Below are 26,276 nucleotides of genomic sequence, written 5' to 3'. Positions count from 1 at the left end.
CCTGACATTAGGAAAGTCCTCTGACATGCTTATTTACTGTAGCTGAAATGATGGTTTGCTTAACATCAAACAAGTGCAAATGCTGGAAACATGTCATCGTGTTAAGCTAAGCTAGCACGGTGCTTCGATTACGTCGCCTATGAGACCGACAATACAGTATGTTAGAAAATCAGACAAATGACACTTTTCTTCGGTCGCCACAGGTGGTCAAAACTGCACACAGCGCCCATCTCCCCCCTCTAATGCCTCCCTGCTTTCCAGATCTTTGCATAGATGCTAATCGCTGCTGGACATGATGTGATTATTAGCCTGAAAGCAAATGCTTGTCTCATCTTTGCTGCATGAATACTAAGCCTGCGTGCCTATCTGTCGGACCACTGTGCTCACTCTCTTCACTGCATCCAGCAGCTGGATCAGAACCAGCCCGAGAAACTGTTGGAGGACCAGAAGAGGGTAGGTACTCACGGCATGCATGGCGACTAACAACGCTCTCACACTTGGGACAATCGCTTAAAGCAGGTGGGGATAGTTCATCAATCCAAAAATCGTCTCAATCATCAAGGTGGCGTGATAAATATATATATATTTTTTCCATATAGCGATATTCCGAATGCCACCCACGCACACTGATCATGACCCGTGGCAGTGGGGCTTACATAACTCCCCTGTTGTCAAGGACCACCCACATGACAGCGGTTAGCACATAATCACACATAAACACACATACAAAATAAGCCCCCTCTCTCTCATTTCCTCCACTCTGTCCCCTTGGGAGCTTCATCAGGTAGCTATCTGCTGTGGTTGCCATAGCGACGACAGAATCGTGCTGCTGACTTCTCCACAGCGGATGAGTCACAGTGTGGGAGGGCCGGGCCCGGGTCTGTCCTTGTGGAAACCGCCGCCTCACACCGACAATCGCTGCGCAGGGTCACCGGCGCTGATGATAGCGGCGTCTATCAGGAGGGTGGCTCACGGAACGAACTTGGGGGGGGGGGGGTGTTTATTTACTCATTTAGAGGCTCTTCGGTGTTTGAAAGGCGAAGCGGTTTGCGCAAAGTTAACATCTGTGCCACATCAGTGATGATGCTGCCCTGTTATACAACACCGCCTCTGACGTCACGCCTTCCCTTTCTCCTTCCTCTCATAGGGCGAGGCGCTCAGACAGATTCTGGTGAACCGTTACTATGGCAACTTCCACCGGAGCGGCGGACGCAGGGACAGCCTGACCTTTGCCAACGGCCCGCTCAGTCCGATCGGGCCTGGCAAAAGCCAATCAGGTGGGACGCCACTGCAGCCGGTTTTCAGGAGTTTGCAGTCAATGATAAGTTCAGTGGCAAGAGGGATGAGTGTATTTAGGTGATGGCACATGCTTAGAGGTTGCAACATCTTTTTTCTAGCCAATGTGTCTGTGACGCATTGATTCTGGTTGTTGGCTAAAGTTGTCTGTGCACACAAAGGAAGAGTATGGAAATATCTTTATGATTATTGTTATGTAACATCTGGGACTGTCTGGCCCTCAGCTTTGTTCTCGCCTTGAATCTCCACTGCGAGCTGCCCTTTATGCATCCAGATTACGAGATTCTTGTCGCCTGTTGATAACGAGATCACTGAGTTACCAGCTGCAGTCAAAATACCAACGCACAGCAGTGATTCTCCCATCGGAGGCCTTTATTCGGTGATAAGACGCCATTTAATCAGCCGCACACAGATTTCTGGGAGCGCACTGGTGCCGACAGTATGCACAGCGTGTCTGTGTTGCATTTAAAATCAGTGCTGCCATATTGACCTAGTAACCAGAATGTTGTGTCAGCTGCTGTAACGCAAATGTGTCAGCGAGCGACGCCAAGAACAGAGTGACTAATTCACGCCGGTTCCTGGTTACCCATCTCGCCCATGCGCTCCGACAAGATGGCGATCCTCCAGGCAGTAGGAAGTGGACCCCCTCCAATATGTGATTTGTGATGTTGCTAAGTAACGAGCTGCGACTTCCTGTGAAAACAACCTTTGCACCTGTTGTGCAGGACCAGGTGCAGAATTCTATATGTACCCTGAAGATGAGGCGCGAGGGGGAGGGGAAGGGGCCGCGGATTGTGCAGCATTTGCACATCTCTTTGCTAAATTATTCACCTATTAACCAGCTAAACTTGAAAGAAAATGCACGTGTGTTAATGCAATTCTTGTTTATTTTTTCAGGTTTTTTATACTCCAACAAAGCCTGAATATTAACATTGCGTTCTTTTGGAGATACTCTTATTGAATATCCTCAAAAACTCACTGAAATACAAATAGCAGCCTTTAAAAGATATCTTTGTGATTCAATTTTAATTAAGTCAAAAGGAAACCACAAATGATCAAAGAAACAGATTTTTTTCTTAGTGTTTTGGTGGCTAAGAGGTTAAAGGTCAAATTTAGTGTTGAACCATCAAATAGCAATTGAAGATCTAACACAATCCGCTCTGATTTGGATGGATATTATTGGGGAATCATGCTGATGGACATTTTATATGAAGAGCCACTTATAGAAGAACTTTGTCTTTATACGTTTAGGGAAATTGTTGATTAAATTAAAAATCTTTCATCACTTTGGAATGAATTAAAGTAGCTCCTGCCTCATTTTCCAGGCTTGGGGGGTCCTGGGGCCTTGAGCCGTGGGGAGATGAGCCTGGCGGAGGTTCAGTGTCACTTGGACAAGGAGGGAGCCTCGGACCTGGTGATCGATCTCATCATGAACACCACAAGCGACCGAGTCTTCCAAGAAAGCATCCTGCTGGCTATCGCACTGCTCGAAGGTGGAAACACAACCATCCAGGTCAGAAGGTGCTATCAGCCTCTGAATATCTTCTCCCACTTCTCCTAGTATGAATCACTGCATTAAATGCAGAGCGGTATAACCCTCTCCAGCCTTTACCTTCCTGGCACAAATCATCTACAGGGTGTGTCCATTATCTTTGTAAATGAGCTGCTTATCCTGCTGCGCACAATCAGCTACAAATGGGTAAAAAGGACACACTGTGTCCTGCCTGGGTGGAAGATCTCATTACTGGAGGATCTGCAGGATGTGGGTCAGTGTGCCGCCACAGTTGCTTCGTTCATTACAATGGCAGCATTTTTGCACAGTATGTGAAGCTATATCATTTAACCAAAGGCCCGGGCAGCCGCTAATTATGCCAGGAGTAGATTAATGTAAAGAAATGTTCGAATTTCTTCCGCTGCAGACCGTTATTAGGTGATGTCAATAAATAATCCAGTTTTGTTTTTAAGCCCGTGGCCTCTCAATCTCCATCTGGCTCTCTCCGATGATCAATTTTTGGCCTGTGTGTCTGTTCCTCTGTCTGTTGCTCTCCTCTTTCCATCTGTCCTTCTGTCTATGTGCACGCCGTTATGTAAGCACGTGGCTTGCATAATCGGGTTACTGTGCGACTGTGGCGGAGATAATGCTTCGGCTTCCCACGGCTGCAGCAGAGCCACCATCACGTGATCCGGCTGCGTTACATAAGGCCTGTGTGAATGAACAATGAGGAATGTCTCAGCCTTTAAAACATTCCAGCCACTCTCCCACTCCCTCGCGCGCGATCTAGCCGCTCCAAACTGGGTCATGCTGGGCCTCCGGAACTGGGGCAGTGGGGAGAGAGGGCGGAGGGATGAAGGGGAACACAGAGGGGATTTAGAGAGAAACCTGAGCTCGTTCTTTGAAGGGGTGCACGGCTCTGTTTGAAAAGGAATTGAACACGTTGTGCAAATATTTGCATTTTTGTGAATTACTGTATAATCTGGCAGATTAAACCCTCGCCCTCATCACAAACATCTGTCCGATGTGTTACTTAAAACAAAACCAAAAGAAGAAAAAACAGCGAGGTTGAAAGGTGGAACATATAATTCATGGCTTTTTCATTTTTTTAATGTATGCCTCTAATGTCTTTACTGGTTTGTTTCTGCATTCCACGGAGGGAAGGTTCCAAAGTCAAGGTCAGGGAGTGCAAATACCCCCATTGGCGTGTACAAGTCACCTCTTCCTCTTGTTGGGAATCTGCCACGTCTGCCTGAAACGCTCCTTTGTTAAAACTTGTAACTGTGCCCTGTATGTTGAGCTGGACAAAAGGTAACAAAGTATTAAATCTAAGTACAGTGATCCCTCGTTTATCGCGGGAGTTGCGTTCCAAAAATAACACGCGAAAAGTGAAATCCGTGAAGTAGTCAGCTTTATTATTTTTTATTATTTTACAATGCAATACTGAACTATAGAATGAAACCAAAAATCAAAACCTGTTTTAAAGCCCAAAATTTGTTTAAAACAATAATTTTAATATAGTAATACAAGGTTGGAAACATTGTCACTGGCGTATTTCCCAGTCCCAGCTGAGCCTCTTCGTCCTGACTCCGCTCCGCTGTAGCGTCTGTTTCTACTGAAGGCGCAGGAGTCTTTCTCCGAGAGAAGAACATTGTTATGGGTAGTTGTTGGCGCTCTTTTTCTGAGCAAGAAGATTTTTATAAACGGATATGCCACCTTCGATTATATTTGAGAACTGCAATGAACGACTCGCAAAAAAAATCCGTGAAGCAGCGAAGCCGTGAAAGATGAAACGCGATATAGCGAGGGATCACTGTAGTGCAAAGATTTTGTGACATTAGAAAGTAAAGTTGACAAAATTAAAATTATCATCATGTAAACCCCCTCCAAATTTGGATTTACCCAGTAATAAGGGCTCAACCTGGACATTAGAAGCCATGACGTGAGATAATTAGCTGCACTGAAGGCTACACAATACCTGTTGGCTTTAATCAGACTTTAACAAGCACAGCACCTGTTGCTTTGTGGGTATCTTCTTCTCGTGTGGCAGTTAAATATTTACTCATGACCTACATAGCATACAAGGAATAAACTGTGCACTATCTCAGCATTTTACGCACAGACTCATGCATTCTTTCCTGCAATTTGCTTGCATATATGGCACAGAAACACTGCCAGGCCCCTGTGGCAGCTCCAAGGGCCCGGCTCCGGCAGCTGTCGACATTCTGTCACGGCGAGGAGACATTTCACTTCCCGGCCTCGCGGTGCGTCCCTGCTTTTTCCCATTTGCCAAGCCCGTTTTCAGCTGGGACAAGTTACAAGAATGGGGCATGATTTGAAGCAAGCGAATGAGGGGGAGAAAGGGTCTTGAAGGAGCGCAGGGCTGCAGCACCATTTGGATTTCGCGTGGTGCCGCCTGACACGAGGAGGGAGGGCGAGAGGGAAAAGGAGCACGAGTATAAATAGCAGTTACATAACATCCCTTTGTTGATGCCAAGTGGCTGAGCGGAAAGGGAGAAAAGAAAGTGCACTGACCTTGTTTTTCAGCATTGTCCGCCCCCACCTGACGCTCTGTATCATTCCTCTAAGGGGTTGTCTCCATGGATACAGACGAGATCCGTGTTTACCCAACACTACAGGGGGGGTCCCTAAGATTCTGGTTCCTCTCCTTTGTTTCTCTCACTCCTCCATTCTTCCTTGTTACTACCGCTGCCTTCTGTCCTCAAGCAGGATGCTTGACTTCATCTGTGGAGTGCCTCCATCTTTCTTACTCAGGTGAAACTGGGTCTACTTCAGTGTTTGAACTTATATGCAAGCTTTCCCCATCAACTAGTATTCAGTTAATTGGGTTTTCCCCCTCCCCTAATCAAAACATTCAACTAACTCCTGTAAATTGGACAGTTCAGCCCTATGTATAGGGCGTGTGTGTGTGTGTGTGTGTGTGGGCGGGGGGCATTGTGGTCTTGCATTATGGGCCAGACTGTATCCTCAGACTGCATCTTTAACTGGGGATGTCCTAGAAATCAAAACAATATTAATAAAGCGTTAAGCAGAGGGAAAGGAGCGTGACTGCACAGGAATGAAATTGGCAACCCCGGAGTTTCAGACAGAGTACTGTACGTGGGCGCGTCCGCTCAAAACCGGCATGTGCCTCTGCCGGAGACTGCTGACCCAGTTTCATGAGTGTCAAAGTCAGTGTCTCTGTGTGCGTGCGTGTGAGTGCGTTTGTGGGTTGGCGTGCTTTTGAGAGTTATGTAATGACAAAGGGTGGGGAGAGTGTGATAAGTGCTTTTCTTTCTGTTTGCTGGTCAGATCAATGTGTTATCTCACACTCCCCCTCCCCGCCCAACAAAATGCACACACGCGTGCACAAGGACACCCTCGTCGTGCGCAAAAAAGCTTTTAGCCTGCAGCTAATCGCCGCTCTGCACTCTCCAGTCATCAAGTTGTTTACTGCCCTGTGGCCTCACAGCACACGCACACACGCGGACTTGTGCACACACACGCACGCACGTGCGCGAGTTTGTCATCGGAGTGTGTACGTGCCGGATTGCTGCAGCTCAGTGGTGGACGGCTGGGGTGGGGCCTGTAAAGACTCTGGAATCTGCCTCAGGGCACCAGCACTCAGTCAGGTCAAGTTTCATTCTCTCCTTTTTGTTACCGTGTCCAAACTCTCTCTGACTTCCGAATATGCCTGTCACTAACTGTCAATTACCTTGCGGTACTGTTCTGTGGTGTACGGAGCCCTGAATTCTAATGCCTGAAAGCGCGAACCGCCTCAGATCTCGTCCTTGCAGAAGAACAGACGGAGCTTGATTTATCTGTTTCGATGAATATCTTGCTTGTGACTATCACATTTTCTTCCCCTATAGCCCAGTTTTGTATTAAACCCAGAAAGACAGATGATTATGTAACAAACATTGACAACTGGCCTAGATGATGGTAACACCCCCCCCCCCCCCCCCCCCCCCCGTCTTTTGCCTGTAGCTCTTTCTCTCCCCGACTCCCCGCCATTTCAGCTTCCCTCTCTGTAGAAGTAGGCCACACTTCGCCCTCCCGTGTCATTTTTCACCCCGTATGTGTGGCTCAACTGCTTCTGGCGGCCGAATCCTTTCCATAGGCTGAAGCAGATAACAGCTCTTACATAACCAAAACAACAGCCGCAAGGATCAGGACACGGTGTGCTCGCAGCCTCGAAAGTGCTCCAATTCTACATGACCCCATTCCCCCACAACAAGCCCTGTCTGATTAAACCCTTCTGAAAAAAAAGCAGTGGTATGATTGTGTTAAAATGATCTTAAGTATAAAATCTTTTAAATAAATTTTATGCAGGCAGTTTGCAGGCACATCGCTAACGTGTGGCATGTGTCATTGGAACAAATGCTGCTCCCGAGTTGAATAAGGAATTTTGGCTATTTTGTTGGAATTTTGTGTCATTTGTAAATAAATGGTGGGAATTGGCTCGTTATAAATGGCAAAAATCGCGTCTTTCATTTGAGTGACACAATTAGCCCTCAAAATAGAAACCTTTTTGTTCCAGCGGTCATTCTTTTGTCGCCTGACTGAAGACAAGAAGTCAGAGAAGTTCTTCCGGGTCTTCTACGACCGTATGAAGCTGGCTCAGCTGGAGATCAAAGCCACTGTGACGGTAAACACCAGCGATTTAGGAAACAGGAAGCGAGAAGATGACAACCAGGACAAAGACGGCCCTGTTCGTAAAAAAGGTCAGCGGTCATCTGCTATGATCTGATCTAAGGCTGGTTGCATACGTAATTAATTAATTACCAACTCTACATTTGCCTGGGATTGTTCCTGGCCCCCTGTTAGTTGGTGTTTATCCATTTGTTGACATTAGAGAATTACTTAATCTTGGATCATTTCTCCGTTCAGCCAGAGAATCTTCTGTGGTCATGACGGAGGATGTGCGAGAACAGCTGTTAGAAGCCTCTTCTGCCACCAAGAAAGCCTTCAACTCTTATCGGCGTGAAGCAGACCCCGAGGACCACTTCAACGTAGTGGACGGCCAGTCCAGCGCGGGAGACAAGAACCAGGATGAAGGAGAAATGAGCTTTGTTATCGTCATCATGCAGCCGATCCTTCGCTTCCTTCAGCTGCTGTGTGAGAACCACAACCGGGATCTGCAGGTGGGAAAAGTGTCCGGCTTTGTAGTAATCCAATGGCACATGATCAAAGCCCCTCGGCCCTTTTGGAAGCTCAAAGTCCCTCCAGAATCTAAAACATCACCAAAATTTAAGAAGCTCTTCTTTCATCGATTGTCAACATATCTTGAGAATTTCTTAAACATCTCTTCTTAACTTTTAAAATTATTTTCCTGGTGGACAGAAAGGACGCATTCCAACATTCCAGTCACATTCCAACATTGGCCACATTCCAGTCACATTTCATTGCACCAAATCCTGCTTTTTTACCTTTTACCTCCCCAGAACTTCCTCCGCTGTCAAAATAACAAGAACAACTACAACCTTGTGTGCGAGACCCTTCAGTTCTTGGACTGTATCTGTGGCAGCACCACGGGGGGCCTCGGCCTACTGGGCCTTTACATCAATGAGAAGAATGTGGCCCTCATTAACCAAACCCTGGAGAGTCTGACTGAGTACTGTCAGGGCCCCTGCCATGAAAACCAGGTACAAAAATACTGCAGGGGAACAGTTTAAAATGTATTATTTTGTGCCTTTTAAAGCATTTTTGTTGGTCTCGTGCAGAATTGTATCGCCACCCATGAGTCCAATGGAATTGACATTATCATCGCCCTGATTCTTAACGACATCAACCCACTTGGGAAGAAGCGAATGGACCTGGTGCTGGAGCTGAAGGTGAGTGGAAGACAAAGCTCCACCTTTGCGTAAAGCTGAGGAAACAGCCGCACCTGGGCTTTGGATTTGGCCCAGACAGAATAATAGCTTTCTCAGCAGGAGGCATTCTACCTATCTGGCGTAAGACTGTCATCGGCCTGAGCTGAACTATTTTATTTCCTTCTCCGTCGGGCTTGAGTCTGCTTTGCGTGGATTCAATAACAGCCATTCTTTCCTTTTCACCTGTTCAGAACAATGCGTCCAAGCTGCTGCTGGCAATCATGGAGAGTCGACATGACAGTGAGAATGCAGAGAGGATCCTGTATAATATGAGACCCAAAGAGCTGGTGAAGATAGTTTTTATTGTTCATTTTTCTTTATGCACTCACTTCTTTGTGGTGGCCTCCACCGATCGGTTTCACTGTAATGTCTCATTGTAGCTTGTGTGTCTGTGCTGGTCCAGGTGGAGGTGATAAAGAAGGCTTACTTACAAGGAGAGGTGGAGATCGAGGACACAAAAGAGGAGGAAGAGAATGAAGAGGAAGATCACGACGCTGCTTCTCCCCGAAACGTTGGACACAACATCTATATTTTAGCTCACCAGGTCTTCTCTCTGTTTCTGGACCATGTTTCAGATTCATTAACCCGGTAAATAGATGTTAATGCGTGCTTGTTCGTGCACAGTTGGCGCGTCACAATAAGGAGCTGGCGGTGATGTTAAAGCCAGGCGTGGCCGTTGGGGAGGGAGATGAGGCCCTGGAGTGTTACGCCAAACACACCGCTCAGATCGAGGTCACAATACACAGATCCAATAGAACTACAACAAAAAGGATGATGTTTGAGGGAAGAACTCAAAGAAAATGCGGCCCAATGTTGAATGTCGGCTATGCCTCACTGTACAGATTGTGCGTCAGGACCGTACCATGGAGGAGATCGTGTTCCCAGTGCCAAACATCTGCGAGTTCCTGACCACCGAATCCAAGCTGCGCGTCTACTATACCACAGAGAGAGATGAGCAGGGCAGCAAGATCAATGACTTCTTCTTGCGAGCGGAAGACCTCTTTAATGAGATGAACTGGCAGAAGAAGCTTAGAGGTAAAAATCCAGTGTTTGAGTGGACGGGGATGATTGGTTTTGGTACGTCCCATCCCAAAACTGACTCCCTGAAGTAATGGTTCAGGCCAGAGGAGAGATCTTGATTGAATGCAGCCATTGATCATCAAAGGGAGTCCTCAATGCTTCGTTTCAGGCCCACTTGTCAAGAGATTCTTAGCAATGTTGCGATGACATTCAGATAAGTTTTTCTTTTAAACCTGAGCTGCACGGCAAGACTTTTTGCTCAGTTTTAATACTGCGACACAGTTAGATGCTGAACGTCATCCTGCTGTGGTTATTGCACGCAGCTGGAACCTCTTTTTACAGAGTTTGCTCATCAAGTTTCCTCCAGCAGCACTGAGGAACGCTGCTTCAGTGGAAACTCTGAGAGTGGTTGTGTGACTTATTCCTCCCAGTGACAAACTGGGCCGAACTCGGTTGGACATCAAATATTCCCAAACATCTGTAGTTCTGTCAAGATGGAGAAAGAATGGAAAAATCCACTCTGTGTGTGCGTGTGTGGATGTTTTAAAGCAGATCTGGGGTTTTTCTCTTCGTCAAGCCTTGCTTCAGTAATCTTCTGCATCAAGAGAGCTATCTCGCCATCCCTCCATCATCAGTCACACTTTTAACCCACTTTTCCACACAAAGCCAAATTCTATCTCTTGTTTATGGACAGCTAATTGTCCGGCTGTGTGAATTGTGCAGCCTGTTCCGCTCTAATCTTTTTAGTTCCATTATTATTAACCACCATTTATTGTCTCTTTATAGCACATGTAGGAATGTCTGCATTTCTGGCATTAGCTTTGCGTTGTTTTGAACCAGGATCTTTTTTTGTGTTGCCTTGTACTTTGTCACCTTGCCTAAGTTTGTGATGTTTCTCTCTCCTCCTCAGCCCAGCCAGTGTTGTACTGGTGCTCCAGGAACATGTCGGTCTGGAGTAACATTTGCTTTAACCTGGCCTTACTCATGAACCTGCTGGTCTGCCTCTTCTACCCGCTGGAAGGGGTGCAAGGAGGTCAGTGGCGCATTAGATGACACAACAGGAGGCTAATGTTGAAGATCTCACTCTGCTTTCTTACTGGTCAAATGTGGACTCTGTAAAAATCTAACTTTGGTTTTTAGCTCCGTAAAGGTGGGAATTGCTGTTTGGATAAAACATCAGCAGGACGTGTTCATATGGAGAGACAGTAGTTTGCAATGACAGGAGGAAGAAAGGCTCACTATATTGTTCCTTTAACAAACCTCATTGTATTCTACCTCCTCTACTAGTTTCAGATAGATATAAAGAGAAAAGAGAATGCATTTATAGCCCTTGTTAACTTCCCCTTGTTAACTTTCCCCCGTCAAACAGATAAAGGTCAAACAGTCCCAACTTGTAGCTCTGCTTGTTTCAGCTTCTCCTTTGCTTCATCTTCATCCTTCTGTAATGCAGGCGGAACTGTCACCTTTGATGTTGACCCCCTGATCTCCTTTAAGCCCATCTTGTGACTTGCCGACACCTGACAAGGATCAGGAGCAGGACCTGAAAGAACCTTCGCCACTTTTATTCGAAACATCCGCCCAGCACATCCTTATTTTTTTTCCAAACGCGTGACCTCCCGTTTGCCTGTCAGCACCATGGCGACTATACTAAACACAGGCGCACCTGTAAACATAGCACACACTGGCGCGAGCAGGCCAAAGTCACACGCGTAATATCAGGTGATTTCAGTAAAGTCACGCTTATTTTGTACTTCAAACTGGGTAAAATGTTGTATTTTACTGGAATGGCTTCAAAGAGCAACACTTCGCGCTAAGCTAGATAGGCATTCTGAGGGGTCAAGTTTTTTTTTTTTTTATTCCTCCTTCATTTCGTCAACGTTTGTAAAAAAAACAAACAAAAAAAAAAGTCAAAGGCCATCAGCACCTTTACTACTTGCTGCCTATATTCTGTCACAGTAGTGCGGGAACACCAGCACGTTCCGTACCCTCCCAACCTTGGCCCCTGGCATTAGCGCGAAGCTTATACGTAAAAAGGGGGATCTAGGTCAGTGTGTTCTGTACGTGTACTTGACTGGCTTTATTCTTTGATGAAAGCTTTGGTTGGAGCTGCCGCACACTTGTGACACATTTTTCCCACGAGCCACTCGTGCAAACTGACCATCTCATCCGTGTTTGCTCAGGATCGTCAGGCGCAAAACTTGCAGAGTTGTTTTTTCTTTTGTTTTTTTTGCCCGTCCCTTCCTTCGGTCTGCCACATCGCTGTGTGCCGCTCCCTGCTCGCTCCTCATGAATCTTTCAGCTGAGGTATTTTTAGCAATGGCAGTTATGCAAGTGGCACCTGTCATGTGATCTCCACAGAGACCGAGAGGGAGGGAAGTCTAGAGGAAGATAAGGAGAGTGAAGGGAGGCTTCTTCACCCGCCGTGTCCCCCTTCTGCTTTCTCAATGATGGCAGCTCTCATAAAATGTGCCCTTTTTTCATTTTTGGGTCCTCTTCTTGAGCATTTTTCACTTTCTCTACTTGAACTCGTTCAGTTTCTGTTCTGTATTATCTGAAGTCACCGCTGGAAAATATACACATAGGTGGGGGTTTGTTATCCAGGCCGCGGGACTTGTTTATGAGGAGCGATCTTGGCCCAATGACATGTCACCCCATGAGGCTCCTAACGAGGAAATTAATCCTGGATTTACCCCTGGATCAGGGGAAACATTATTCAGGCTTAGCCCACACACGCATACGCAAAAAGTATGTCATGCGCTTTTTTTTTTTCCTCTTATGCAACCGGCTTCCTTTGAGTTCCGAAATTCACTAATGACGGGCTGCGGCTCATCCCAGAGGCAGGAGAGATGATCCAGTCGAGACCCCTTTTACAAACTGCACTGTCATCCTCTCCAGCCTGTGATATTTCAGAACTGGCACGTTTGTAATGGAACAGAGTTGTCTCATTTACCGTTACTGCAGTTCAGAGTCCTGTTCTGTCTTATATTTACTCAGGACTGTGTGTGTGTGTGGGGTGTGTGTGTGTTGGGTCCACAGTTATGCTGGATCCCCACCTGTCTGCCCTGCTGTGGATGGGGGTCGTTGCGGCCCTGGTCATTGTCCTCGTCATGCCTCAGCCGCTGAGCGTCCGCGCCCTCGTCATCATCACCATCCTCCGCCTCATCTTCTCGGTCGGCCTTGAGCCCACCCTCTTCCTTCTGGGCGCCTTGAATGTGAGTATGCTCCCACGGAGAGTCGATTTTTGATCACGAGTACTGATCAATTTGGAATTTTTGCACCAACCTACCAACTGTGCGGATCATTTCTCTTTACCTTTTGAAACACAATAAAAGGCAACTAAAAAAAAATCTGAAGTGAAAATAAAATCAAGATGTATGTAAATTCCCCACGGTCTGTTTCCCTGTTTGGTTTTTATTGTACTTCTTTTTTCTACGAAATAGTCCTCACGGCATGTGAGCACCTCAAATCAACTGGAGGAAATTACACAGATCGAAACTCCAAATTTAACAAATTAAGATCAAGATGATCAAATTCATTAACTTTACTATATCTGAAGGAACCCCCGTTGAACCAGGTCCTCTCACACGCCCATGCTAACACAACTGGCCTGCCTAAGCTGCACCCCCCCCAGCTCAGCCTGGTGGAATCGGCCTGTGTTATGGGGTGTGAAGTGCGTCACCAGGCCACAGAGGGTGTGTACTCGGCAGAGATTGTGTAAAGCGCACACAAAGTTGCACGTGAACCGCTGTCATTACTCCTTTTAATGTCCCCACTAGGGTAACGCAAGCGTGACGTACGTAAACGCCCCCCGTGTGTCAAGTGTCAGATTGCTTTTTCACGCGAGTTTGTTTTATTTTTAAAGAAGCAGGAAGTGTCAGTTTCACTCTGACTGAAATTCTGGGTTTTATTATTCTGAATAGGAGGATGTGTCAGCCATGACCTTTCCTTTCATCCTCGCTGCACCGTGGCAAATAATTCCCTCTGTCGCGACAAACCCCTGCTAGAAACATGGCGTGTTTCTAAGCAGGTTTCTCCAGGCAGGATGTTCTAGGAAGCGGTTACCTGCGGGTACCCACTGATCTGCTTTCGGGCCTGTCTCCTGTGGACTCCTAAACAGACCCAGATTCCTCACATGTCATGGTCCTTCTTCCAGGTGTGCAATAAAATCATCTTCATGATCAGCTTCGTGGGGAACCGGGGAACCTTTACGCGCGGCTACAAAGCCATGGTGCTGGACTTTGAGTTCCTCTACCACCTCATTTACCTCATCATTTGCTGTCTAGGAGTGTTCGTCCACGTCTTCTTCTACAGCCTGCTGGTGAGACAAACACACACAAACACACAGACACGCTCACGCAGCCTGGTTTAGCCTCTCTTACATAGGGGTTTAAAGCAAGCAGCAAAATAAATATGGTGAGCAAATCCTTTATATAAATATGCCCGCGCTCTCTGAATTCAAGTTTTCCATGGCGGTGCATTTGAGGACATGTTGAATTTGCGTGACACGTTTCCCTTTGGGAAAAAAAAAAGTGCCGGGATTGTTGCGGTAAAGCTCTGTTTTTTAAAATGTCAGGCTCAATTCATTTGAGACTGAAAATTCAAAGAGGAGCCACACTGGGAACTCGAGCCCAGTGCTCGTGATTGTTTCTTTCCACCTCTTCTTACCTCACCGCGCTCGCCGCAGCAGCAGTAATAAGAAGATGGCGGTAAACTGCTTCCCTCCCCCCCCCCCCCCCCCCCCCCCTTCCTGTAGCTTTTTGACCTCGTGTACCGAGAGGAGACGCTGCTGAACGTGATCAAGAGTGTGACCCGCAACGGCCGCTCCATCGTGCTGACCGCCGTGCTGGCTCTCATCCTGGTCTACCTGTTCTCCATCGTCGGCTACATTTTCTTCAAGGATGACTTCATCCTGGAGGTGGACCGCGTCCCCAACGCAACTACGAGTGAGTGTGGATTCCTGTCGCTTTTCCAACCAAACGTCAAAGGTGATTATTTAAAAGAAACTCTTCTTTCGCACTGTGTTTTAGAAGGTGGAGGCAGTCTGGCCAGCGTGTTTGTTCCCGCTGGAATGTGTCAGGGAGGGACTGATCAGAACTGCACCGCAAGGGCCCAGCGGGAAGGTGATCGGGACCGCGTCGGTGGGTTGCTTTGAAAACACATAAGCAGAAAGTGACATTATTTCACCATGACAACAGAAGCAAAGAGCAGTTGTTGGTTTCGTTGACATCAAGCAGTGAGGCCTTCGCAGAATTTCTCTCAAGAAATGCGATTCTTGTTGTTGTGATGTTGTTGCGCTGCTGCGCTACAGTGATCACGCCAGGAAATGGTTTCAACACTGGGAAATGGCAAAAGTTTAAAATGTCAGAAGAGGTGAAAAGGGTTATGACCGTGCTCGTGCAGTCTTTCTGCTTTCATCCCTTCATGTGACATCCCCGCCTGCCACATGAGCCTCATCAGGCGTTACACATTAACTTGCTGCACCTTTGACCCTCATGTGATATCTTGTAAAAAAAAAAAAAATCCCAAAACACAAGTCCTAAGGTCAGGTGTTGGAGGATCATTTGTTTTCCATTCACCACAATGGTGATGCTCCTCAGGGAGATATGAAACTGGCCCAGTTAATTTAATCAAAACATACAGTATTAGCGTCTCAGTCTATGAGTCATGACTGATTGGTAAAAATAACCACAGCAAGGGCATCAGATGTAGTATTCTGTCCACCATGTGACTATTACATGTCCAGAAAGTCGCTATAATCCAATCTAATTCATTAAAGCTCATTTATACTGTAAAATTCCTGCTTCCTTTCAAGTTTATTACATTCCAGCGTCGCTTTGACGGCCTGCAATACACGCTGAACTAAAACATTTAAATGAATTCAGACATGACGGTTAGCAGGAGACGCTGATGTACGCCGTGAGAAACGAGGCCAATGGCCCCACTTTAATCCAGATTACAAAGAGACCGCCCTCAAGCAGAAGATCCACAAACCAGCCCGTAACCTACTTTGAGCATTATCTGAAGTCCTTTAACTAAATATTGTACTTAACAAAAACATTCTAATCACAAAATGTTCTCCGTCCTGATGGAATCCATTAAAAATGGAAATTAGAACAGTGTCACATGAACCACTGATGGTTTTCTGTGCCTTAAGGAAGATGATTGCTTTCCTCCAGGTCACGTGACCAAATTTAGCAGTTAAACTTGAAAGTCCTGGTGGTCTTTTTATACACGATGACGTTAAATGTGGCCACAATACAATAATGGACCACATGAACCACAATACAACTCCAACGACGCTGATAAAGCAATAACATCATTTAGTCCATCTATTTCTTTCAAAAACTAAATATATCCCAGACTGAAAATGGCCAACAGAGACGCTCAACCATGGAAAGACTCTTGAGATGTCTTCAAAAGTTGAACTGTCTGTTTATTGGGGTTAAACACACACTAAAGTCATAAACATCCTGTTTTTGTTTTTTAATGCTAAGTTGAACTCTCAACTTAGCATTCCAAGCTAATAAAAAAGGTTACTGGGTTCGGTCACACAAGGATAAGGCAACATTAAGGGTTTTTATGGTTGACTTCAGAGTTCTCTCTGCAAGTTTGTAAAAATAACGCAAGGAGTGGCGCTGTGCAACCATCAGGTGGTGACGGCGACGGGGACAAGGACGAGGACGTGGAGCGGACGTGCGACTCCCTGCTGATGTGCATCGTTACCGTCCTGAGTCACGGCTTGAGGAGCGGAGGAGGAGTCGGTGATGTTCTTCGCAAGCCTTCCAAGGAGGTACGTGCTCCCCCGATAGAGCCGCAATTATCCTTGCCCACACATTTGCACAAGACTTGCAGCTGCGATGTTGGTTGTGCGAGCTGGCTGTGAGCCAGTCACACATGAACTTTTGCTTTGAACTGTGGGAGATTTCGTAACTCTGCCCCCTCCTTGTGTGGGAAATGCCGCACAAACTTCCACTGAATTTGTGATGTGATGACGCAGGATGTTAGAACACCCAGTCGGAGGAAATCAACTCAGTCTAGACTAAAAAGTCCCGCTGACTGCTGGAGTGTGTCCCAGGCAGGCTCGGGACTGTTGCTTGTCCTAGAACATTAACAGCAATGAAGCGAGACCTGAAAAAAGTGAGAAACCTTTTTTTCCCAGGCTTGGAAGACAAGGCTTCAGCACTGACGTTAGCATCAGCACTGCCACGTTAGCATCAGCACTGCCAACTCCAACATGTGCAATGAGTTCATCCAGAACTATTTCATAAATTTGCGCTATGATAGCGTTTACATTTTAGCATATTTAACATGCACAGCGTGGATATCGGGTCAATGCATGAAGCTACATTTACTGTCTGTTGGCATAAGCCTCCGCTGTAGCGTCCCCTATTTCATTGGCCTGATCAACACTTGGCGAGGTTGAAATTCGCCCTAAATACCATCTGTTTTCACATGAATACAATTATTTTGCATCAGGTTAAAAACCTAGATGTAAATCCTGTAGCTCACTGTCACGTGTCCTTTCTGCTCAGGAGCCTCTGTTTGCCGCCAGAGTGATATACGACTTGCTCTTCTTCTTCATGGTCATCATCATCGTCCTCAACCTCATCTTCGGTGTCATCATTGACACCTTCGCTGACCTGAGGAGTGAGAAACAGAAGAAAGAGGAGGTTCTGAAAACGACCTGCTTCATCTGCGGTAATGGCGCTCGTCAGATACGTCTGAGCTGGAGAGTTCAACATTTAGTTAATAACGTTAAGGTTGCTTCCAGGTATAGGATACTCTACTACTAGTCACCGTGGTAACACTGGTACACACTATTTGTTTTGCAATACACATCAATGGAAACCCTATTTGGGCAAATTGGGTAATTCCCAACCCCCCCTCCTCCACCTCCACCTCCACCCACCCTCAGTTTTGCTTGATTTGGTTTCTAGTGAGCACTTCTCTAAAGGTGCGTGCAGCCTGTTCCAAGGAATACTTACTCATCACAGCTTCCTGCCACCATCACACACGTACGCATTAGCGCGTGCTTCCATGCAACACGTTGTGTATTGAGTCGGCGTGAAAGATTAATGAACATTTCGCGGCTTCATCGGCATGTCCCTATTTGAGCAAGAGACGGAATATGTGGCGTCTCTGTGGACTCCATACACTCTGTGGATACCGTGTGTGTGAAGCCTGTACATATGTTGAGAGTGTGGCCGTCCTAAGTATGAAAGCTTATGGAACAGCATTATGTCACCCGGGCAGCTGTCAGCTCTGAGTCACTCCGGTTAAAGAAGGCCAGGCCACAGGGGGAGCTGCTGTCTCTATGGTTTCCACAGGGACCTGGAGAGAACGGCGAGATGAAGGGATTAAAATCAGAGGCTCCAGAAGCACCACTGATCTTCAGTATTTAATTGTTTAAGATGTTTCTCATGATTAATGAGCATTTTTAACATACCGTGTACCTTTTTTAGCTGCTGCTAAGCTACGTTGGTCTACTTCGTCACTTCACTCAAGAGAAACCTTTTGACCGTGTTAGTTAGTTTGCACGATTTTTACTTTTTACTTTTTCATAAATTACCTTTGTCACCAGCTGTGTTGGTTTGAGCTTGTTTGGTCAGAAAGTGATCGGTGGTTGTGCCTTTTCTTCCTTTGTCCATCTTCTTCCATCGTTTTCGAGTGACATCATCCGCAGCCACTGAATTATTTGACTCCTGATCTGAGGTCATATTAACATATATAAAATGTTTTTTAGGAGGATTTCTTGGGGGTGTGACCGTGCTTTGGGATTATCATTTCATTACTGCAGACAACCATTGGGGGTGCTGTAAAGCTGCCAGGTGCTTTGTTAAATTCCAGTTCACAGTGTAATTATTGAGGTTTTTTCGTTGAAGAGCAGCCTTTTGAATTAGACTTCTACTTCCTTTTCCCCCTCACTTTTACATCATCCCTGTCTTGTCTGATGGAGAAAACAGCCAAATCCGTCGAATCTGTTCAGATTTTTAGTTCATTGGCTCATTCCACCATCATTACTAGAGACAACATACAGAATTTTAAATGAAACCAGCCTTTTCTTGAAAGATCTACACACCTATCTAAGTATACCAGGTCTCAGGTTGAGTGTTTGATGTCTATGGCACAAAGAATGAATTTATTCAAGTCATTTTATGTGAAACTTCCTGGTTTCGCTCACATTTGGTCTTCCTCTTCTAACATAACTGTTCTGCCCACCTGCAGGTCTGGAGCGGGACAAGTTCGACAACAAGACCGTGACGTTTGAGGAGCACATCAAGGAGGAACACAACATGTGGCACTACCTGTTCTTTATCGTGCTCGTGAAAGTTAAAGACTCCACTGAGTACACAGGCCCCGAGAGCTACGTGGCTGAGATGATAAAGGTAAACAGGGAGCGAAGACACACCCGTCCACCTTCTCTTGCAGGCCTGATTCTTCTTCTTGATGCGAACCATAAACCAAAAAAAAAGGGAAATACTTGTGAAAGATTCGAAAAATTGAGATATGGAAAGCAAAGCAGGCAGTAAAAAATAGAAATGGACATGTTGCATAGGGAAAACCTAAAGCTTTCCGTACTCAGGCTGAATGATTAAAAACAGGCCGGCAAGCTGTGACAACTTACTCAAAACACAAATTCAAGGATGCGTTAATCCGGTTTTATTTCTAAATCGGTCCTGTGAATATGCACCAACATGCCGCCCGCACCTTAACACAATATGGGTTCCTCTAGCCTGAAGATGCTCACATGTGATGACACAGAGCACATAAACAGGACGTTAGTGGCACTAGATTGTAACCAAATGACAAACTGCCATTGGTGCGAGGAGGGATCAGCCGGTTCACTGACTGTAGATCAGCATTTCCGCTTATCTCGCAGACTACCCGCACCCTCTTCAAATGACTCTTGCTTTAATAGCTGTTAATGCAAATGCACCACCACGCTCACATGCTCGACCGACCATCAGGAGCACAACCTGGACTGGTTCCCACGGATGCGTGCCATGTCTCTGGTGAGCAGCGACGCCGAGGGGGAGCAGAATGAAATCAGGAACCTGCAGGAGAAGCTGGAGTCGACCATGAGGCTGGTGGCCAACCTGTCTGGACAGCTGAGTGAGCTCAAGGATCAGGTGCCTACTCAGTCTCTTTTATTTTTGGTCTCAATCGCAAAAAGTGCCAGATAAATAGAGGCTAAACGGCTGAAAATTACTAATGTGGCTTTTCTTTGTGGTTTGATGTCCTCATCCAGTTTAGCTTGTCTGTTGCTACAGTCGGGGTCATGTGACCGACTGTGTCAGTGATTCACTTTTCTCTGTGCAGATGACAGAGCAGAGGAAACACAAGCAACGGATCGGTCTCCTTGGACACCCCCCCCACATGAACATCAATCCACAGCAACCAGCCTGAAGGGCCTCTGCAGTAGGGAGGGGTGGGGGGAGGGGGGGGTGTCACAATAGTGCCTGCACACTCCCGACTGCCAAAAGTGTGTCAATATTCAGCATATAAACAGGTCAGACTGTACACTTCACCAGACCCCTGGCGCGTCTGCGTGGAGCGGAGGTGACCCACTCTGTGGCGCGGGCGTCCGCGTCCGCGTCCGCGTGTGGGTGGAGTGTGAACCAAGTGCCTCGGGACCTGAGGAGCCAGTCCTGTGGGTTCAGGCGATGATAACACAGCCTTAACACCCAGAATGCCTTCTGCAACCTGCCACACTTAACGCGAGCCAAACGTCGGCCTGCGTCCCTGGGGGAAGGGGGGGGGTTCACTCCTCAGTGTTGCACCAGCAACAGCAAGAATAGTTAATGACAGTGTGGGGGAAAAAAAAAAAGAATTATTTTTTGGCACAGTCTCTGATTTATATGTAACAAAATATATATTTCTGTTTAAAACCCAAAATTCTGAAGAGGTTATCACATTTTTTTTTTCACCCAATCACTTCCCACTGGAGAAAACCCCCCAGTTCACCTGAAAAGGTAATGAATTACGAACCGAGAGGACCTGTTGGCGAGTTAATCATGTGACCGCTTCGCTCTGGAGCTTCACCCACGTTTTCACTTGACACTAGCGGCAGCGCGGCTCGGACACCTGAGGGGCGTCGAGTGTTCGATTAAACGTCCTCCACACTGAATTACTTCACCGTGATTTTCATCAAGCACTGATATTTTCGTGAGCACGCTTTTTTTTTTTGGTTTGTTTTTTCCCCACTTGTGATTCACAAGAGATTGACTTGCTCTCTAGGTGCACGTGCAGGAGGACATATAAGGACTAGAAGAACTTGGGAGTGCTGCTTGACCAAAACTGAACATTTCTATAAGATGGTTTGTGTCTGAACCCTACATTCCAGATTTTGGAGCTTATTTAAATAAAAATCTAAATTAGCAGTCTGTGTCAGGGGTGTTTTCTCTAAGCTATTGCTCGTGTGTTGACCACTTCAGGGGCATATTTCTCTGAAGCACTGCAGCCAAGGTAATAAATAGGCACGCAGAGAAGGGAATTTGGGAATTTCCTGAACTGTGAACTTTTAATCCCCTCCAAATGAGGAAGTGCACTTATCTCATGACCACTCTGCACATGTTTCAGTTCATAATTGGGAATTTTATCACTGAATCAATAAACTGCTTTTACTGGCTGAGAAAACTGGAGGAATATTGTCCCATAATCTCCAAGAACAGTGAGATTTTAATAAAAAAGAGTGCTAATGTCTTTATTGACGAGGTCAAATAAACTGTTTTAGCTGCTGGGATCATCGGCTTTTCCATCATAATTAAATTACAGTTACAAACTGCAGTCATTTTATAATTACAGAGCCCCCTAACTCATGCATTCTATCTTAAATTCATTATCCTCCGGGTATTTTTGAAGACTTAAACTAGCCTTCAGGGTATTCCCAGGCTGCAGTCAGACCCTCCCTTGCTGCTGCGTGACTACTGGCTGCTTATGATGCAGAGAATGTTAAAAATCGAATACCCATTAGTAACGCTGGAGTTTGATCTCTTACAAAAACATCAACGGGCCAGGCCAAATGAACATTTATTTTAAAAAAAATCTGAATAGGGGGGAAACAATTACACTCACATTCTTTGTTTGAGGAGGAGATATTAAACCAGATGAGCGCAAAATGCAGGCGCATCTCTGCTCCTCTATGATTGAGCACACTTCCTGTTTACAGTTGGCGGCTCAGCGCTGTTGGGTTATTTCCTTTAATAACTGGTAATTAGACCGTAATGACCCTGTAATGCCGCATTACACGTGGCAATGTCCCCGTCCGTTTAGCTCCTTAAGCTCAATCAGACCTCATCATTGATTTCCATCTATTTTTGTGGCGTGCTCGGGTTTTGAAAGTGTTCCATCTCGTGTTTCCACCGCAGGATGGGGAGACCTGCTGTTTCTGTAAAGTCGATTGATGGAGCGAAATCGAATGAATAAAGACAAAAATGATTGTCGCCCGCGGATGATTCAGGTAGGAGCAGGATGCGCCCTGCGTGCTCAGCCAGCAGGCTCCCGGAGCCATGAGGACATCAACGTGACAGTCTGCGCGGCCCCACGACAACAAACATTACTCCACACACTCGTCCACGCACTGGTACACGTGGTTCTCCCGCCCAGAATCCGGTCGTCGATACCGGCCGTTACCTGTTGCGTCAGACGCACGTTATCTGCGGGCTTGGTATTGTCGGGGCGCTTTAAAATATTAAACAGGTTGCAGCACGAGGGAATACAAGTAATCAATTATTAGAAATCGTTTAGTTCCTGGAAGCATTAAAAGTAATTAACTGAAAAATATACGCTAAAGTCGTGCGTAAAACTGTCCATGCACATAACGGCTGCTGCTGCGGCTGGTTTCATGTGTTTCTTTTATTACTCTGCTGGTGGGTGCAGGTGCTGGGTAACGTGCCCAGCCCACCCGCCACCCGTGCCCTGCTGCGCTCCCGCGCTGTCTCCCTCCTCGGCACGTTCCCGCGGCCGTGGCGAGCGCAGCCTTGTTTCCATACACTTCAGCATGGTGGTACACGGGATCCGGCTCGCCGCGCCCCTTTCTCTGACGCCAGCCGCCGTCCGCCCATGAGGGCGCTGATCGGCGGGGAGGAGGCGGTCCCTCCGCCGGGGATACAGCGCCGTTTAACACGTGAGCCTCATGTGACAGAGGTAGGTCAGCGCTGCGCGGAGTCAGAGGGTTTATTTAACTCGTCGCTCTGTTCTCCCCCACTTTCCTAACGCGCCACCGAAAGGGTTTGTCGTCCTTCTGCGGCGGGACCACGGCGTGGAAGTCGCGGGGACTTCACGAGAGCCCAAAATAACCTTGAGGAGAAGCGGGACGAGAGTCAAAATTTGGAATTTCATCCAAAAATCGAGGGTTTTCTTTTGTTGAGCGAATTTTGAGCGCGTTATACTGATTGCGGGGTTTGGTACCTGCGAGGCTCCAGTAAATGCGCATTTCTTTGCGAGCGCACCGACAAAAGGCACCTTGACTTTGATCGCGTCGTTGGGCTACAGAGAATGGAGAGAATTCCGAGCGCGCAACCGCCTCCTCTGTCCAAACACCAGGCGGATCTGTCAGACGTCCAGGGGTAAGTTACGCTACAAGAGGGAAAATAAAAGAAAAAAAAGCTTAAACTGCACCGAGAAAGTTTATTGTATATATTTTTTTATTCATAATTTCAAGTGTCTCACTTTGCACTTTTTTTTTTACAGAATGGATTTCCCGATGTATGTTTATAAACCCAGGCGAGGGTTGAAGCGAGGAGAAGAGAACAAGGTCGGTTGTTATTTTGATTCTCGGTTTTTCCTTCCTAACCCGATGTAAAGGACTTATCGTCTGCAACCGCTCTTGCTTGACCTAGTTTTCTGTGATATAACTCCTAGAGTCCTCCCTGTTGACGTGACTGCCTGTCTGGCCATACAAAAAAAAAAAAACCCCACAGCGAGTCGGCTGAATTAATCTAACAGTGGTGCTTATTCTCACAGGAGACCTACAAGCTGCCTCACAGGCTTATCGAGAAGAAAAGGCGTGACCGGATAAACGAGTGCATAGCTCAGCTGAAAGACTTACTGCCGGAGCACCTGAAACTCACGGTAAGTTCACACAGGGAGGGATAATGGGATTGACTGTGATCGCCGTCACACGCCCCCAAGTGGTTATCGGGCGGTATTACACCAGTGTGCTGGGTGCGTCAGCAGTCTGCGAGTGGAGGCTGTCTCCTATAAAGAAAACCTTTAAACCATTAAAGCTGAAAAGGATTGGGCTGGTTTAGGCCGCATTTGTCGCATAGGTGTGTCGGAGTGGTGAATGCTGAGATGGTGAGACAGCCCCAGGATGTGCATTTGGCGCCGGGGCTCGGTGTGTGTTATATAAGATGTGCTGAGTGTGTATGTGTGTGCGTTTCCTGCAGACTCTGGGACATCTGGAGAAGGCCGTGGTCTTAGAGCTGACTCTGAAACACGTGAAAGCCCTCACCTCCCTCCTGGAACAGCAGCAGCAGAAAATTCTGGCCCTGCAGAATGGCGTGCAAATCGGTGAGCCGCAGGTCGCACGTGCATGCAGAACATGACGGCTTTGCCAGAATGCACAACTTGCAGGGAAATCATAGAGCGGATGCACCAAATGTTCAACGTTGGAATTTCTGACTGTGCCTTCCCATTGTGTTTACAGAGCAGCCTCCTGTCAACCAGGAAAAGTCCGAGATGTTCCGCTCTGGCTTCCACATGTGCGCCAAGGAGATCCATCAGTATCTAGTCAACCACGAGGCTGACGGGGACTTCACACCGTCCCATGTGATTAACCACATTCAGAAAGTAGCTGCAGAGGTGCTGCAAAGTCCAGTCCGACCCTGCACCCCTGTCAGCCCCCGGGCTGAGGAGGCCCCCGCCTACCGCCAGCATGGGCCCCATAAGGAGATGCCTGCCAACACGCCTGCCAAACCTGGCGAAGGCTACGGAAGGAACTGTGTGCCTGTCATCCAGCGGGCGTATGCTCCGACGAGCAGCGAACAGAGCGGAAGTGATACGGATACAGACAGCGGTTACGGGGGAGAGCTGGAGAAGACGGAGTCCGGGGCCCCGCAGGGTCGCCCAGTCTACTATGGTCAGGAGAGCCAGCCAAAGCGATCCCTGAGTGAGAGACAGAGCTCTGCAATCAAACAGGAGGATGAGGAGCCGCGCCACAAGCGACCTCGGGCTGAATCCTTGGAGGATGAGCTGCTCTCCAGTGGAGAGTCATTATCGCCCCCTAGGGGTTATGGCAGTTACAGCGTGTCCCCCAACCACCCACCTCCATCACATCCCCTCTGCATGCCTTTCTACCTCATTCCACCTTCTGCTGCAGCCTACCTGCCAATGCTAGAGAAGAGCTGGTACCCCGGCACCGTGCCCATACTCTACCCTGGCATGGGAGGCTCCTCCTCCGCCATGCCAAAAGAAAGACCATCTCCACCTCAGCTAATGTTGTCTCCCAGAGGAGGCTCTCCAGCCCCAGCCATGTCTCAGACACCTATGGATTCCCCAACCCTCCTTCAGGCTTTGAAGCAGGTGCCGCCTCTTAACCTGGAAACCAAAGACTGAAAGACGAGAGCCGGGCCAAAGAGGCATCTCTCAACAAGTCCAAAGGGGCAGGGACAGCTTTCGGAATGGGAAGAGAATGACGACTGAGCCTTTCCATGATCCATCCTCATTCCCGTCCTCTGTCCCCCAACAGGGAAATCAAAGAGCGAACGAGAAAATCTCGCAGAAAGATGCAAAGTTCTGGTTGAATGTTTGATGCTCAGTGATATTATTCTGTGCACATGTATCATAAAAAAATAAGAGACCTCCAATGCACACGCCCCAACGCACCCGGATGAATGTAAAGAAAGCCGTGTTCTTTTGATGCTGCTGTTAAAGTAAAAACACCGACGACACTGACACGCCCCTCCTGTAGCTGGTTGTAACGAGAGACACGCCGTCTTTGTGCTCGCGAAAGTGTTGCCTCAAATGTTTCACCTAGATTTTGCCACCTGTCTCATGTGCGTCACTGAAAAATGTCCCCTCGACGCAGACCCTGATGACTGGCGCTAGAAAACAAAGGTTCCCGGGCTCACGAGCGGGACACCACATGACCACAATGATTGAAGTAGACTTGCTTTTGTGTGTCAGACGGATTCCCTGTAATTATTGTCCATAAACTTGTCGTACACTTCTATTTTTGATACCTGCTCGTGCGCTCTGGAGAGGCGGAGGGCGGCCCAGAGCGCCGTCGATTGTTTGTCTCCTCAGAAACTGTGTACATACTGTAGCACTGTGCTGGACCTGGTCTGCATACTCGACATCTGTTTCTGCTCAAGTCAAACCTGGTGTTTGTTCTTGCTGTTGCCTTCTACTTGTGAAAAGCTGATAAATCTCAGATGTTTATTCTCTGTATACGTATAAATACTGGAGTCAAAGAAGCGAGGCGGAGAGAAGTGAATGTAAACGTTTTACCAGAAGACTAGTTTTCTATAGAAAGAGGTACTTAAGATTTTATATTTTGGGACCTACATGAAAGATGTTTGATGTACATATTTTGTCTATAAATGTTGATATATAAGTGTAATAAAGTATTTTTCCCGTGGAAAGTAGCTCTG

The 26,276-nt window shown here is 47.1% G+C and overlaps 2 protein-coding genes across 3 annotated transcripts in view; both read left to right on the top strand.

Moving 5' to 3' along the window:
* The window catches only part of LOC101074739 (inositol 1,4,5-trisphosphate receptor type 1), a 44,580-nt gene extending 24,438 nt beyond the window's left edge, over positions 1 to 20,142 (top strand). Inside the window, exons 40-60 of one of the 2 annotated variants that reach the window (XM_011613733.2) lie at positions 406 to 453; positions 1,148 to 1,277; positions 2,622 to 2,809; positions 7,329 to 7,512; positions 7,679 to 7,932; positions 8,233 to 8,433; positions 8,512 to 8,622; positions 8,853 to 8,948; positions 9,065 to 9,205; positions 9,286 to 9,393; positions 9,504 to 9,696; positions 10,592 to 10,714; positions 12,718 to 12,893; positions 13,835 to 13,999; positions 14,435 to 14,624; positions 14,709 to 14,819; positions 16,332 to 16,471; positions 17,214 to 17,379; positions 18,907 to 19,067; positions 19,650 to 19,811; positions 20,002 to 20,142. In XM_011613733.2, coding sequence (XP_011612035.1) covers positions 406 to 453; positions 1,148 to 1,277; positions 2,622 to 2,809; positions 7,329 to 7,512; positions 7,679 to 7,932; positions 8,233 to 8,433; positions 8,512 to 8,622; positions 8,853 to 8,948; positions 9,065 to 9,205; positions 9,286 to 9,393; positions 9,504 to 9,696; positions 10,592 to 10,714; positions 12,718 to 12,893; positions 13,835 to 13,999; positions 14,435 to 14,624; positions 14,709 to 14,819; positions 16,332 to 16,471; positions 17,214 to 17,379; positions 18,907 to 19,067; positions 19,650 to 19,811; positions 20,002 to 20,088 — 3,135 coding nt within the window. In that variant the 3' untranslated portion in view covers positions 20,089 to 20,142. The remainder of the gene's footprint in view (positions 1 to 405; positions 454 to 1,147; positions 1,278 to 2,621; positions 2,810 to 7,328; positions 7,513 to 7,678; positions 7,933 to 8,232; positions 8,434 to 8,511; positions 8,623 to 8,852; positions 8,949 to 9,064; positions 9,206 to 9,285; positions 9,394 to 9,503; positions 9,697 to 10,591; positions 10,715 to 12,717; positions 12,894 to 13,834; positions 14,000 to 14,434; positions 14,625 to 14,708; positions 14,820 to 16,331; positions 16,472 to 17,213; positions 17,380 to 18,906; positions 19,068 to 19,649; positions 19,812 to 20,001) is intronic. The other variant, XM_011613734.2, reaches the window with a different exon arrangement.
* Positions 20,143 to 22,803: 2,661 nt separating this feature from the next.
* Positions 22,804 to 26,270, top strand: LOC101063749 (class E basic helix-loop-helix protein 40-like). The gene is made up of 5 exons (XM_003973102.3): positions 22,804 to 23,249; positions 23,374 to 23,437; positions 23,647 to 23,754; positions 24,072 to 24,195; positions 24,332 to 26,270. Exons 1-5 carry the CDS (start codon positions 23,179 to 23,181, stop codon positions 25,237 to 25,239), a joined length of 1,275 nt encoding a protein of 424 aa, XP_003973151.1. The 5' UTR covers positions 22,804 to 23,178; the 3' UTR covers positions 25,240 to 26,270.
* The last annotated feature ends 6 nt before the right edge of the window (positions 26,271 to 26,276 follow it).

This window comes from Takifugu rubripes, chromosome 19 (genome assembly GCF_901000725.2).
Source record: "Takifugu rubripes chromosome 19, fTakRub1.2, whole genome shotgun sequence".
Lineage (NCBI taxonomy): Eukaryota > Metazoa > Chordata > Actinopteri > Tetraodontiformes > Tetraodontidae > Takifugu > Takifugu rubripes.
This window is presented reverse-complemented; position numbering and strand designations above follow the sequence as displayed.

Coding starts and splice junctions, on each gene's coding strand:
- LOC101063749 (XM_003973102.3), top strand. CDS start 23,179: ATGGAGAGAATTCCGAGCGCGCAACCGCCTCCTCTGTCCAAACACCAG. Junction 23,755..24,071: donor CGGAGCACCTGAAACTCACG/GTAAGTTCACAC, acceptor CGTTTCCTGCAG/ACTCTGGGACATCTGGAGAA. Junction 24,196..24,331: donor GCAGAATGGCGTGCAAATCG/GTGAGCCGCAGG, acceptor TTGTGTTTACAG/AGCAGCCTCCTGTCAACCAG.